The 15,019-nt window shown below is 34.2% G+C and overlaps 1 protein-coding gene across 19 annotated transcripts; it reads left to right on the forward strand.

Moving 5' to 3' along the window:
• Window positions 1–5,414: 5,414 nt before the first annotated feature.
• Window positions 5,415–14,997, forward strand: LOC132252564 (disease resistance protein RGA2-like). Of its 19 annotated transcripts, none has more exons than XR_009467372.1 (11): window positions 5,415–7,116; window positions 10,588–10,673; window positions 10,774–10,859; window positions 10,956–11,073; window positions 11,200–11,520; window positions 11,608–11,659; window positions 11,786–12,239; window positions 12,919–13,048; window positions 13,190–13,283; window positions 13,678–13,767; window positions 13,909–14,997. XR_009467372.1 is itself a non-coding variant. In XM_059741755.1 (4 exons), exons 1-4 carry the CDS (start codon window positions 5,721–5,723, stop codon window positions 10,967–10,969), a joined length of 1,578 nt encoding a protein of 525 aa, XP_059597738.1. In that variant the 5' UTR covers window positions 5,415–5,720; the 3' UTR covers window positions 10,970–11,068. The 19 variants fall into 19 exon arrangements, 5 of the variants coding, with proteins under 5 accessions (XP_059597738.1, XP_059597739.1, XP_059597740.1 ...); XR_009467374.1 differs by having other exon boundaries at window positions 11,786–12,186; XR_009467378.1 differs by having other exon boundaries at window positions 10,801–10,859; window positions 11,200–11,659; window positions 13,909–14,032; window positions 14,151–14,997.
• The last annotated feature ends 22 nt before the right edge of the window (window positions 14,998–15,019 follow it).

A 15,019-nucleotide genomic window follows, 5' to 3' on the forward strand; every position in this document is an offset into this window, starting at 1 on the left:
ACCTACAAGCCTTGTTTGGTTCTCGAAAATTATTAAGGAAAGAAAAAAAAATGTTAAAGAAAATGATTTTCTCATATGTGAATTACACCATAGAAAATACAAAAGAAAGTCAAATATAATTAAAATTCTTTAAAAAATGATATATTTTTTATTATTTAATATTTATATCAAATGGTTAAATAATTATATAATAGAAACTATTTAAAATAATTCAAGTTTTATGGGGGTCAAAGGTACTACTTATATTATTAAAATATAATACCTAAATTATCAAATATAATATATTTGACAAAAAAAATGCATGAAATGATAATTATTTTTAGATGAATGCTTAAAATTTGTATTTTATAAACTTGAGTTCCTATTTTATGAATTTTTTTTTCATACGAATGTATCGAAATATACTTTTCCTAATCTATTTTATAAAGAAAATCAAATTCCTTGTTTTTATTTATTTTAATCATATTGCTAAAAAATCTATCCTTTTTAGCTAATTAATATAAACATGTCTTATACAGTTTCATTTAATTAAATTTCAAAATAAAGAATAATAATAATTGAACCTTAAAATGAAAAATAAATTAAGATAATAGTTGCCACTTGAAAAAATAAAATAAAATAAAAACTATATGATTGTTAAATAGATTTAGAAAAAGATTTTATTTATTATTAATTTTTCTTGAAATCTTAATATATTAATTATCATGAGTACTTAATTGTCCTTTTTTAAAAAACACCCTTAAGGGTATTTTGAGCATTTTTGACTCACAAAGTGGGTTTATATCTTCCACAACAATCTACAAACCTTTTCTACCTTTTTAGTTCAATTATGCAAGATTTGTACCCTTTAGTCATTATCAACTCCATCCACTCCTTAAATATAATTGTTCCCTATGTTTTGTCATTCCTTTAACATTTTTTTTCCTTCTTTTAATTTATTTAATTGTCATAGGGTGGTGTATATTGACAAAGGGATTTGGAAGCCAAATTTCAAAGATGCCTACTTGAATTATTGTCCAAATCTTCATAATGATTTTTAAATTTTAAATATATTAGTTTCCCTTACTTTAATTATTTTTTAACCTCCAAGTGGATGTTAAGATACATCATATGTGGAGCGTAATTATTATTATGATGGTATTCATCCTAATGCAAATTGACTCTATGTAGAGACAATATGCAGATTGCTAGTAGATTAATGAAATTTTGTAAGGATATTTTAAGTTGAGGCATTTTAAAGATTTTACACATGTAAATCTATAAAAATAATATATAAATCTTATTTTAATTTAGTTGATAGATTAACTAATTTTAATTTTAAATTTTTATAAATCTTTACTAAATATATTTTAAAAATAATATTTTTAAAACATAATCTTTGAATTAAAACTTTGTATTTCCATGAAATCAAATAACATAAAACTAATTTTATTTTTTACAAAAATTTAAACTCTTTACAAAAAATTTCATCCCATAGAACCTTAAGACTATAAAATCTTCGATCAATCTCCTCGTCACCAAACAATTCTTCAATCTCTCCATTCTCAATCCTCCATATAAAATGATTCAAAATTGTATAAATTTATGATATATATATATATAAATTTCATTTTAATTTAGTTGTTAAATGAATTAAAATTTATTTTTAATTTTTAATCTCATTTAAACAATATATTCTTAAAAGATAAGATTGGTTGTTATAAATTTTTTTGTTAGTGTTAGATATGGTACATTAAATTTTAATTCTTAACTAATAAAATAATATTGTAAAAAAAATTGAAAGTCTTGTGCATAAGATTCTAAACCTTTAAGCTATATTTGGCTCTTGGAAAATTTGAGGGAAAACGAGAAGGAAAGAAAATAGAAAGAAAAAGTAGAAAAAAAGAAAAAATGAAGGAAAATAAGAAATAAATTTAAATTTAATAAATTATTTTTATACATTTCTTCAAACTCGTTTTACTTATTTTTCTAAATTATAAAAAGATTAGTGATTCCTTCAAGTCTTCTATATTTTGGTAATTCAAAATTAGTCCTTTGAGGTATGTGTTAGCCCAATGATTCTCCTAATCATGTTTTGATTATAACAAATCATGGTTAAGTTACTAATTGATTTGAATTATAAAGAATTTCAGGTGTTAATTTGGAAATTCATTAAAGGACCTAATGAATGCAAGATCAAGACTTTTGAACGACCTTTTAATCATAGGAAACATACGTAAGATAAATGCATGAGTGTACTTAGGATATTCATATCATTTCATACATCTTTAAAACTCGGTTTATGCATTAAAGTTACATTTCCATCAAAATCCGAGTTCTATCAAATGAACCTTAGGCAAAACATTTCAAAATTGACATATTATTTTATCTAAAGTCCTTACCTAAGTGCTAGAAGCAAAAAGACCAGAAAAAGATAGGTTTTCAGACTAAAAATGGTGAACTAGTCGAGGCACTGGCCAATCGGCTCAATCAGCTAAGGTATCGGTCTACCGATTACTCTTTCTATGTCAAGGTCCGGTTGAGAGATGTGAAAAACATTCTCTCTCTTCTAGTAGCCTTTCTTTCCTGGTTGATGGATTTGCCTTCTCAGTTAAGGTTTGGTCGAGGGTAACGGTCACCTGCCAAGCATTTAATGTTCCAACGGCTAATGAACCAGTCAACCCCCAGTTCAACCAGTTGAGACTGTTTTTTGGCTTTTTAGCTCCTGAGGTTAGAAACCTATAAATTGAGAGCTCTACCTCATTTATGAGTAAGAGAACACTTGCATTTATTTGTTTACCTACTTATTATTGCCATAAAAGCTCTCATTATTTTATTAGTGCATTAAATTTTCATTTGCATATTCTTTAGTGCACCTTAGTGATTCATCCTAGCCTTGAGTTGTATTTGAGTCATTGTTGAGCTAGGTTGAGAGATTCAAACTTGTTAATTGAGTGTTAAAACCTTCAAGTGAGTAAAGACTTGAAAAGATTGTGTAAGAGTCCATTGGAGATGAAATCCAAGTGTAAAAAGTGATTAGAAGTTTGGTTGAAACTTCAAGTATAAGTGGAACCCTCACTCGATTAGGAGCTTGAGGAGAGTGGATGTAAGTAAGGAAGTGTCGAACCACTATAAATTTGAGTTTACTTTCTATAACCTTACTTCTTTATATTTGTACTTCTTATGCTTAATTTTATTGTGTTTAAAAAGAAATTTTTTAACTTCTATTCACCTCCTCTCTTGGGTGTTTTTATCTATTTAGAATAGCCCTTTATTTTCTCAGTATGGAATAACAACAAAAAATCCTACTAGTTTGTTTTGTTGTTTTTGCTCCACCCACCTCACGACACCATGTTTGGCATCACTTCTTTGTTTTTTCTTAACTTTTTTTTTTTTTTCATTTTCTCATCACTCAATTATGGTGTTTGGCAAATAATATGGACATCGGGGTCCACCACCATCAATGATTCCATCAAGTATTCTGTATTTTGATGATTCAAAATCAATCCTTTGAAGTATGGAATAGCAACGAAAAGTCTTGCTAGTTTACTTTGTTGCTTTCGCTCCACCCACCTTATAAGACCATGTTTGTCATCACCTTTTTTGTTTTTCATTTTCTCATCACTCAATTATGGTGTTTGGCAAATAATGTGAACATCTTGGTCCACCACCATCAATGATTCCTTCGTGTCTTTTATATTTTGGTAATTCAAAATTAGTCATTTGAGATATGGAATAGCAATAAAAAAATCCTACTAGTTTGTTTTGTTGCTTTTGCTCCACCCACCTTACAAGACCATGTTGGCATCACCTTTTTTGCTTTTTCTTTTGTTTTGTCATCACTCAATTATGGTGTTTGGCAAATAATGTGGACATCTGGTCCACCACCATCAATGATTCCTTCAAGTCTTTTGTATTTTGGTAATTCAAAATTTGTCCTTTAAGGTATGGAATAGCAATGAAAAATCCTGCTAGTTTCCTTTGTTGCTTTCGCTCCACCCACCTTATAAGACCATGTTTGGCATCACCTTTTTTGTTTTTTATTTTCTTTTCTTTCATTTCCTCATCACTCAATTATGGTGTCTGACAAATAATGTGGACATCTGGGTCGTCCACCATCAATGATTCCTTCAGCTCTTCTGCATTTTGGTAATCCAAAATTAGTCTTTTGCAGTTTGGTGGTATCGTGGTAATACAAACTGATAGTTGAATTGGAAAGAATATTTAACTATTAAATCACAAGTGTGTCTAAATTGTTATCGGTGAAAGTATTTTTTAAAGAAATGTTTTTGGAAGATGTTTTTTTTAAGGAAATATTGTAAATATTTTTTTAACATTTTAAAAATATATTTTAATTTTAAAAATATATTTTAATTTTTTTAAAAGTCTAATTTTTATTTAAATATATATTTTATATCAATAGTGCTTTAATTAAAAAAATGGGCATGTGTGAACTCTCTGTTGAAAAGTCAACACTGCACATTTGGCTTTTAGGTTCATTGAATTTAAGTGCATTATTGCAACACGTTTTGTTTGTCAAAATAGTGAAAAAAAAAAGTTTTTGAAAATTATTTTATGATATTTTATAAAACAAGAGCTTGAGAAGATAAAGTGTTATTAACTAATTTTCTATATTTTAAAAATAAATTTTATTTAAATTATTTTATTTTTTATATTTATATAATTACTTTTTAAAAACAAATAAAAGTAACTAAAAGGATATGATCTAAAAATGCCTTATTTTTTATTTTTAAAAACAAAAATTATGTTTTATTTCTAATTATTATATATATATATATTAAGGATAAAAGACCATTTTAAAAAAACAATGATAAAAAATGGCCTTAATTATCACAAGATGAGTTAGGGATGACAACGGGACGACATTGGGATGGATCGATCCCATCCTAATCCCGTCCCATTTAACTTTTTTTTGAAAATTTTTAAATTTTTTAAAATTATTTTAATTTTTTTAATTGCATTAAAATAAATGTATTTTATAAATAATAAAATTATTATATTTTTATAATTTATTTTATTAAAAAAATTATTTTTGTTATTATTATATTATAAACTTTTTTTGAATCAAATAATAATATTATTATTAAATAATAATAACCATAATATTCAAAATTTTAATATGTCTTATGCATATATCATTGTTTATGTGAAAATACTAATAAATTTTAATAATAACATAATATAATAATAATAATTATTATTATAAGCAATAAAAGTAAGGATACTAATTATAAAATCCTGATACTAATATAATTATTAAAAAATAATATTAGTATAAATATTATTAATAATAAATTTTATAATATTAAGAATGAAAATGTTATAAACAAATATTTGTGTGTATATGTCTACTAATAATAATACTAGAAGAAAGAAAGAAGAAATGCGTAGATGAAAAAGAAAAATACCGAATGCTGTTGTTGATTCTGCTTTCCTTGGGGAAAGCGCATCTACCTCCCACTCGCTTTTCCTGTTCTTTTTCTCACCACTATGGTGTTTGACAAATATTGGCAGCTGGGTCACCACCAATAACTTCAAGCATTCTGCAGTGTAGCTGGGTCCACCACCAATATCTGGCAGCTGGGTCCACCACCAATAATGATTCCTTCAAGCATTCTGCAGTGTGGTAATCCAAACCCAGTCTTTTGCAGTTTGGTGGTATCGCGGTAACAGAAACCAATCCTCTGAATTCCTATTGCAAAGCAACAGTCGACACAGATATGGCGGACGCCCTCCTCTCAACTTCGCTTCAAGTTCTATTCGAAAGGTTGGCTTCTCCAGAGCTCATAAACTTCATTCGGCGACGGAGCCTTAGCGATGAACTCCTCAACGAGTTGAAGAGGAAACTCGTGGTTGTTCACAATGTGCTCGATGATGCGGAGGTGAAGCAATTTTCGAACCCAAATGTCAAAGAGTGGCTCGTCCCTGTCAAGGATGCTGTGTATGGTGCGGAAGACCTGCTGGACGAGATCGTTACCGACGGAACTCTTAAGGCGTGGAAATGGAAGAAGTTCTCTGCTTCTGTGAAGGCCCCATTTGCTATCAAAAGCATGGAGTCCAGGGTCAGGGGCATGATTGTTCAACTGGAAAAAATCGCACTAGAAAAAGTTGGGTTGGGGCTGGCAGAAGGTGGGGGCGAGAAACGGTCACCAAGACCAAGATCACCAATAACCACTTCTTTGGAGCATGACTCCATTTTTGTCGGCAGGGATGGAATTCAGAAGGAGATGGTGGAGTGGTTGCGTTCTGACAATACAACAGGCGACAAAATGGGGGTGATGTCCATAGTGGGCATGGGCGGCAGCGGCAAGACCACGCTTGCTCGGCGTCTCTATAAAAATGAGGAAGTGAAGAAACACTTCGACTTGCAAGCATGGGTCTGTGTTTCCACTGAGTTTTTCCTTATCAAACTCACCAAAACAATTCTTGAGGAAATTGGTTCTCCACCTACTTCCGCTGACAACCTAAATTTGCTTCAGCTTCAACTCACAGAGCAACTTCGTAACAAGAAATTTCTGCTTGTTCTTGATGACGTCTGGAATTTGAAGCCTCGTGATGAAGGTTATATGGAGCTTAGTGATCGTGAAGTTTGGAATATTCTACGAACTCCACTCCTCGCAGCAGAGGGAAGCAAGATTGTCGTGACCAGTCGTGATCAATCTGTTGCAACAACCATGCGAGCAGTCCCTACTCATCATCTTGGGGAATTAAGCTCTGAAGATAGTTGGTCCCTGTTTAAAAAGCATGCATTTGAAGATAGAGACCCCAACGCATACCTTGAGCTTCAACGCATAGGCAGACAGATTGTGGACAAGTGCCAAGGATTGCCTTTGGCTGTGAAAGCACTCGGCTGTCTCTTGTATTCTAAGGACGAAAAAAGGGAATGGGACGATGTGTTGAGAAGTGAAATATGGCATCCGCAGCGTGGCTCCGAAATTCTTCCGTCTTTGATATTAAGCTACCATCATCTTTCTTTACCTCTGAAGCATTGTTTTGCTTATTGTTCTATTTTTCCCCAGGACCACCAATTCAACAAAGAGGAGCTGATTTTATTATGGATGGCAGAAGGTCTTTTACATGCACAACAAAACAAAGGAAGGAGAATGGAAGAGATCGGTGAGTCATATTTTGATGAGCTTCTTGCCAAGTCTTTCTTTCAAAAATCTATTGGAATAGAAGGATCATGCTTTGTAATGCATGATCTAATACATGAATTGGCTCAATACGTGTCTGGAGATTTTTGTGCTCGAGTGGAAGATGATGATAAGTTACCACCAGAAGTATCTGAGAAGGCTCGCCACTTTTTGTACTTTAATAGTGATGATACCAGGCTTGTTGCATTTAAGAATTTTGAGGCTGTCCCTAAAGCTAAATCTCTTCGGACATTCTTAAGAGTGAAGCCATGGGTTGATCTTCCTTTGTATAAGTTGAGTAAAAGAGTTTTGCAAGATATATTACCAAAAATGTGGTGTTTACGCGTGTTATCATTATGTGCATATACAATAACTGATTTGCCTAAATCGATAGGTAATTTAAAACATTTGCGTTACTTGGATTTGTCTTCCACGAGGATTAAAAAATTACCTAAATCAGCATGTTGTTTATGCAATTTACAAACGATGATGCTGAGAAATTGTTCAAAACTTGATGAATTGCCTTCAAAGATGGGAAAATTGATTAATTTGCGCTATCTTGATATTGATGGATGTGGTTCATTGAGAGAAATGTCAAGTCATGGAATTGGTCGATTAAAAAGTTTACAAAGGTTGACTCAATTTATTGTGGGCCAAAACGATGGATTAAGAATTGGAGAATTGGGGGAGCTGTCAGAGATTCGAGGAAAACTTTGTATTTCAAACATGGAGAATGTGGTGAGTGTTAATGATGCATTAAGGGCTAATATGAAGGATAAAAGTTATCTTTATGAGTTAATCTTTGGTTGGGGTACCAGTGGTGTTACACAAAGTGGTGCAACAACGCATGATATACTCAACAAGTTACAACCTCATCCAAATTTAAAACAACTCTCCATCACAAACTATCCTGGTGAAGGATTTCCAAATTGGCTTGGAGATCCTTCAGTGTTGAATCTCGTGTCCCTTGAGCTTCGGGGTTGTGGCAATTGCTCAACATTGCCACCACTTGGACAGCTAACCCAGCTTAAATATCTGCAAATCTCAAGGATGAATGGAGTAGAGTGTGTGGGTGATGAGTTATATGAGAATGCTTCCTTTCAATTCCTAGAAACACTATCATTTGAGGATATGAAGAACTGGGAGAAATGGTTATGTTGTGGAGAATTCCCTCGTCTCCAAAAGCTTTTTATACGAAAGTGTCCCAAACTCACTGGGAAATTACCAGAACAGCTTCTTTCATTGGTGGAACTTCAAATTGATGGATGTCCGCAGCTGCTTATGGCTTCACTCACAGTTCCTGCAATTCGTCAGTTGAGGATGGTGGATTTTGGTAAACTGCGGTTGCAAATGCCAGGTTGTGACTTCACACCTCTTCAAACTTCAGAAATTGAAATTTTAGATGTGTCTCAGTGGAGTCAACTTCCAATGGCACCACACCAGCTGTCAATTAGAAAATGTGATTATGTGGAGTCTCTGCTAGAGGAGGAAATCTCGCAAACCAACATTCATGATCTGAAAATCTGTGATTGTATTTTTTCTAGATCCCTGCACAAAGTTGGTTTACCCACTACACTGAAATCACTGTTAATCTATAACTGCTCGAAATTAGCGTTTCTCGTACCTGAGTTGTTCAGATGCCATCTCCCAGTCCTTGAACGTCTAATCATCGAACGTGGTGTTATCGATGATTCTCTGTCGTTATCCTTCTCATTAGGCATCTTCCCCAAGTTGACTGATTTCGAAATCAATGGTCTTAATGGGCTTGAGAAGCTCTCGATTTTGGTTTCAGAGGGTGATCCCACATCTTTATGTTCCCTGCGTCTAAGAGGTTGCTCTGATCTTGAATCTATCGAATTACGCGCTCTCAACTTGAAGTCTTGTTCGATTCATAGGTGCTCCAAGCTCAGGTCATTGGCACACAGACAGTCATCTGTACAGTACTTGAATTTATATGATTGTCCAGAATTGTTGTTTCAGAGAGAGGGTTTGCCTTCCAACCTACGTGAACTTGAAATTAAGAAGTGCAACCAACTCACGCCCCAGGTGGAGTGGGGTTTGCAAAGGCTGACCTCTCTTACTCATTTCATAATCAAAGGTGGATGTGAAGACATTGAATTATTTCCCAAAGAGTGTTTGCTGCCCTCTTCTCTGACTTCTCTTCAAATCTGGAATCTTCCAAATCTCAAGTCTCTTGACAGCGGGGGTCTTCAACAACTCACCTCTCTTTTAGAATTAAGGATCTACTTCTGCCCAAAGCTCCAGTTCTCGACAGGATCGGTTCTTCAACACCTTATCTCTCTAAAACGATTAGTAATTTGTCAATGCTCGAGGCTCCAATCATTGACAGAAGCGGGTCTTCAACACCTCACCTCTCTTGAAAGTTTGTGGATCCATGAGTGCCCAATGCTCCAATCCTTGAAAAAAGTGGGTCTTCAACACCTCACCTCTCTTAAAACATTGGAGATCATGATCTGTCGTAAGCTCAAATACTTGACAAAAGAGAGACTTTCAGACTCCCTCTCTTTTCTGAGGATCTACGGGTGTCCTCTACTGGAAAAACGGTGTCAATTTGAGAAAGGGGAAGAATGGCGTTATATAGCTCACATTCCAAAAATAATGATCAATGGTGTGCTATATTAATCAAAGTGCCACTCCGCCAATATAGAGTCAGGTAATTCTTTTGCACTTGAACTTTTCTTTCAAGTTCCAATTCATTCGCTAGTCCTATTTATTTGATTTAAGATTTTCTTTTTCTTGATGCTTCAAGCCTGAAACAAATATTGAACACGTTTTCATGCTCTGTTTTGATTTGGTGGTTTGCAAAAATAACCATTTATAACCATTGAACAACGCTGTTTATTTTCGTTTGTTTGTATTTTATTTTCTGGTTTTTTATTTATTTATTGTGTTCTCTGTTTATTTCTTATATACATAGAACAACTCTAGGGCATATTCTAGTTAGCTGCTTTATTAGCAAGTCATTCAAATTGCTTTGTTTTTTTCTTGCTTTAATATACCAAATTTTATGGACAACTTTAATGACATGAATTTCAATGCTTTTAAATAATTTTATTCACAATTTCATTTCATGTGTTTGATTAAACTCATTTAATTGGAATTAAATACATTTAAATTATCGATTTGACAACATCTAAAACATTTTTTGTTCCTCAAAAGTGTTAAATAGATTCCTCATAAATATTTGTTTTTCCCTCAATTTTCCCATAAACAATCAAACAAGAGAAAAAGTTTACACTTTTTTTTCCCTGCTTTCCCATAAATTTTCTGAGAACCAAACTAGTTTTATAATTGCTAGTTTTAAAAAATTATTAAATTCATTTTTTTTTTTACTCTTTCCTTTTTCATACAAGAAAAAGGGAATTGTGTGTGCTAAATTTATCAAACCAAACTAATCGTCATTTTTTGTGTTTTTTTTTTCTTTTCATTTCAGTGTTCATTGTAAGTAATCAGGATGAGCATAGAAGATTTGTTATGATAAACAAAGTTTCAATTATGACCATGGAAGAAACATGTAAGGTAAACAACAATAATTTTATGCCAATGTTTTTTAGATATGAGATCATTTGGAATTCATGTGAAGCATTTTTATGATACTTGAGTTAGTCAAATTTTTTAGATGTTTGAACCTCCTTTGGTTCAGCAGCTTGCAGTGATTGGGCGTCCATGTAAAATGTGCTCTAACCAAGTGGACTTCTGCAAAAGGTAAGCAATAGGCATAAATCTCTTCTTGAGACAGTTGATGCACTTATTTTTGTCTCAATTTTGATGATATTTTCTTCATGTTTTGACTTTTGCAAGGAAGTGGAATATGAAGAAAGATAGATTGTTCAGATTTTCCCTGTAGAGGAAGGGAGATTCCTGGGTGCTCAACACTTGATGCTCATTGCTCTGTTCAAGAAGACTAAGAAACTCAGAGGTATAAGGTTCATCTCCCTATAATTATCTCTAAAATTTTTTATTATTTCATTTATACATTAATCAATTGAAGAGATTCGGATCCTCTTCTGTTAAATATCTACTTGTGTGGGATTTTTGATTTCAGGATCAGTTTCAGAAATTGCTGCTTGGCCCATGGGAAGGTTAACAATCCCCTCAACTGTGAAACAGTTTTTTGATGAGGTTGGCTAAATGATCAAATTCCACCAGTTCACTATGATTTATACTGTAACATGATCATTGGTATAAACCCTAAAGTTCTTATATAAATGCTGAGAATCTTCTATTGGGCCCTAATGGATTATGGAAGTTGTGTAATTTTGGAAGCACCTCCACCAATCATAAGCACTTTAAGAAGCCTGAAGAAATGGGCATTGAAGAAGACAATATCAGAAAGTACAGTACACCTGCACATACAGCTCCCGAGGTTGAATGGAAAACTATGTTTTTTGGTAAGTTAGTGCTTTTGGTTGAAAAAATGTTGACTCCCAGTTTCTTCCTTTTCCTGTCCTAGATGTGGGGATTTGATTAGGAGGAAACCTATAAATGAGAAAGTAGACATTTGGGTAAGTCAATTTCTGGGGTATAATTTGCCTCTTGTGAAGTTTCCTGTGCTTTTCAATAGAACCAAAACCTGAAGTTTACCTTTTTGTACCCATTCATGTGTCTGATAGGTTTTCTTCTCATAACAGCACAGAGAAAAGATTGAAGCAACAGACTGGGAACTCCAGCAAAGAAAATCCGTTTCCCCTGGCCCAGACTCTGATCTTTGGCAGGCTTTCTCTGAGGCAGGTGCCCAGACAACAATAGCAAGTCTGTTAGGACCCGAAATGGCCATCACAACAAACCAGCCACAGAAGGAACTTCTGGCCCTGAAACTTGGGGTTTTGGAACAGAGAGTTTTACAGCCACCCCTGCTGCCGGCTCTAATATTTCCAGACCCTCCATTGGAGGCAATAATGCCCAGCTGTTTGTTGACTCAAAGAAGATTGAGGGCAAGCTGGCTACTCAACCTGCTGAATGGGCTGGTTTCTAACTTATTTGGTGAGGTTATATCATCCTGGGCACTTCTGGCCATAAGAGATGGGAATAGGTAAAAAAGCAAAACAAAAAGGGATTCATGGCTTTCTGGGCATGATTATGCTTGTAAGTATTGAGTGTTTGCCTTATGCAATAGAATACAACATCTGCATATGTTCCCTGGTTTCCATGGACTACTTACAAACTTGTACTGTTCTGAATGCCTCGATTTTCAGGTCGGAAAAATAATAATTTCTTTTAATATTGTCCTGTCTGTGACCTTATCCTTCTATTTTGCCATCTATTTTTGTTTAATCCATGAAAATCTTGTATCATATTTCATTTGCATTTGTTACATGCATAAATCTCTTTATTAGATAGTTGATGTACTTGTTTCTGTGCCAATTTTGATGTTGTTTTCTTCTTGATTTTTGGCTTGTCTTATGTCTTGAGCCCAAACAACATCCACTGTCTCTTAAGACCATAAATGGTCATTGTAACATTTTATTTGGTATTGAAGTGGTGTCAAGGAGAGGGGTGGATTCTTCATCCTGGTTTTATGTTTCTGTTTTTAAAAAATTATTAGTCAAATGAGTTTTTGGACTGTCTTTAGCTATTTTCGACTATTTTTCCATATGTTATCTTAGATCTAAATGCATTAGCTGGACAATAGAATGGTGGTTACTTATCTAACAGATGTTGTTTTACTAGACCATGGGTGAGCTCTCTTACCAATTCTTATCTTTAGAAGGGCTTCTATATACAAACTTTTAGTGTTTCATTGATGTTTTTAATCTTATTGCAGAATGAAAGAAAACTCAACCCTCTCGTCCGTAATTCAGAACCATCTAAAGCCTGGGCCATGGAATAAGCTCAAGCCTTTCTGTACAGAGCAGCTGGACTCTCTCAAATTTTTGATTTGTAAATATCCAAAGGTATTTCCTTTTCCTTTTCCTTTTCCTTACTGATTGATAGTTGTTGACTTGTTGATGTATTTTGATTTTGATCAAGGCTTTCTTGATGTATACTCTGATGTTTTGCTCAAATTAATCCTGATGATTTTCTTAACTGGAAAGGTGACTTTTCCCAGTGGAGGAATTGGAGGAAGGGGAGATTCCTGGGTGCTGAACTATTGATGTTCATTGCTCTGTTCAAGAAGAACAAGAAACTGTGAGTAGAAGGTTCATCACTTTAGAATTGTCTCCTGAACATTCTGAAATATAATTTACTCATCCGGGTTGAGCTCTAAAATTATGGTAATGGTTAGAAAGCAAAGGCCTCTTCCAGAATTTATGGTCTTGTCATTTTGTTTTCTCTCCAGTGTTGAAACTTTCCCAGTCTTACAGAATTTTGTTGTTACTCCAAACAATGAATAGGATTCATTTATACATTAAATCGATTGAAGAGATTTGGATTATACAAAATAGGAATGAAGTTATACATAGAAACCCCTAGAGTTCTTGTATAAATGCTATAACAAACACCACTGAAAATGCAGAATGATCCATTTCTGTTCCTTATTATTTAGTTTGAAGGAAACATTGATGAATCCCTTGCTTTGCAGATTGAACCCTGGCATTGAGCTGATGCTTCATAACGTGTTATTATAAGTGTCCGAGTTGTCTGAATATACCCCATAGTCCCTCTGATGCCTGTGAGTGTTCTAGTCTGGTTGCTTATCAGAAGCTTTCCCAGTCGAAGTTTGCAACTTTGGCTGTAAAAGAATCATCCAAGAGTTATGTTCTGAGGGCTTTATGTCACAATGGATGATCTGTATACTGCATTCTTCATGTAGGTACACAAGTCCTCGGGCGCCTCCAGAAAGGAAGCTTGATAAAGAGCCATTGTGCACAAAAAAAAACCAGTAGTCAGTGTTCACCCTCACAACAGTAACGCAGCAAGTGTCCTTGATTCTTATGGTGAGTTTGGCCCATCACATTCACTTCTGCTTTGAATTCTTTCTCATCTTCTCCCACCACCTTCTCCAACTTTTCAGCAACAGAATTTCCAGAACCTGATGGTAATATCCCTTTATAGACAGTGCCAAAGACTTCTACCATCGCTTGTACTCAGGATTCTGTGATAAAGCTGCAGATTTTTGAGGTTCAAGCGGTAGAAAACTAGTGAAATTGCAGCCAGAGAAACGAAGAAGAAGAACGCAGAGGGGCCTAAGAGGACTGAGAGTATTAGAATTGCTTTATTTTGCTTGCATCTGCCTGAAGTTAGTTCACTGGACTTCAATATCTTGATTAGAGCACTTCCGGAAACAGCAGTTTGATCCAACCTCCCATTTGAAAGAGGTAGTCTTTTCCTCCAACAGCTTCCAGTTCCATTTGCAAACCTCAGGTCCTCAAAAATAGCAACTGCACAGTAGGCTCCAACACCAATCCCTGGATTGGCAATATGGTATTAGTTGGGTGCTTGAAGCTCTCCCACATACTGGTATACAATTTCCATGTCCAAGCACGGCACCATGCACTGGTTCGCTGCTCACATTACCAGTCTTTGTCTTCCATATATCTTAGCCTCTAGAGAACAAGCTGTCCATTGGTGGTAAGCCCAAACTTTTGATCCTCTGGGCACCAGTTAACTTCCATTTGCAGTCCAGATAGCAAGAAGGAATAGGTCCTCTTCACTTGGAGAGGGTCGGAATCCAAATGCAAAATCACCAGAAAGGCAAAGCCCATGTGGAGTTTTCATCAGTGGCATAGAGAGATGAACCCAAGCTTATATTACCATAAGCTTGGCTGATGAGTAACAAGTAGGGGTAGAGAGACAATGTATGTAAGTTATTATTCACTGCTTTTCTCTGCATGTTGATTAAGTTGAAAGAGACTAGCGAATATTATTTTCTTCTATAATTGAACATTCTCTTGTAATTGAATAGTGTGAAAGCAAATTTTTTT

This window comes from Vitis vinifera, chromosome 13, assembly GCF_030704535.1.
Source record: "Vitis vinifera cultivar Pinot Noir 40024 chromosome 13, ASM3070453v1".
NCBI classification, from domain to species: domain Eukaryota; kingdom Viridiplantae; phylum Streptophyta; class Magnoliopsida; order Vitales; family Vitaceae; genus Vitis; species Vitis vinifera.

What these genes read in the sequence shown, in the direction of transcription:
- LOC132252564 (XM_059741754.1), top strand. Translation starts at nt 5,721, where the DNA reads ATGGCGGACGCCCTCCTCTCAACTTCGCTTCAAGTTCTATTCGAAAGG.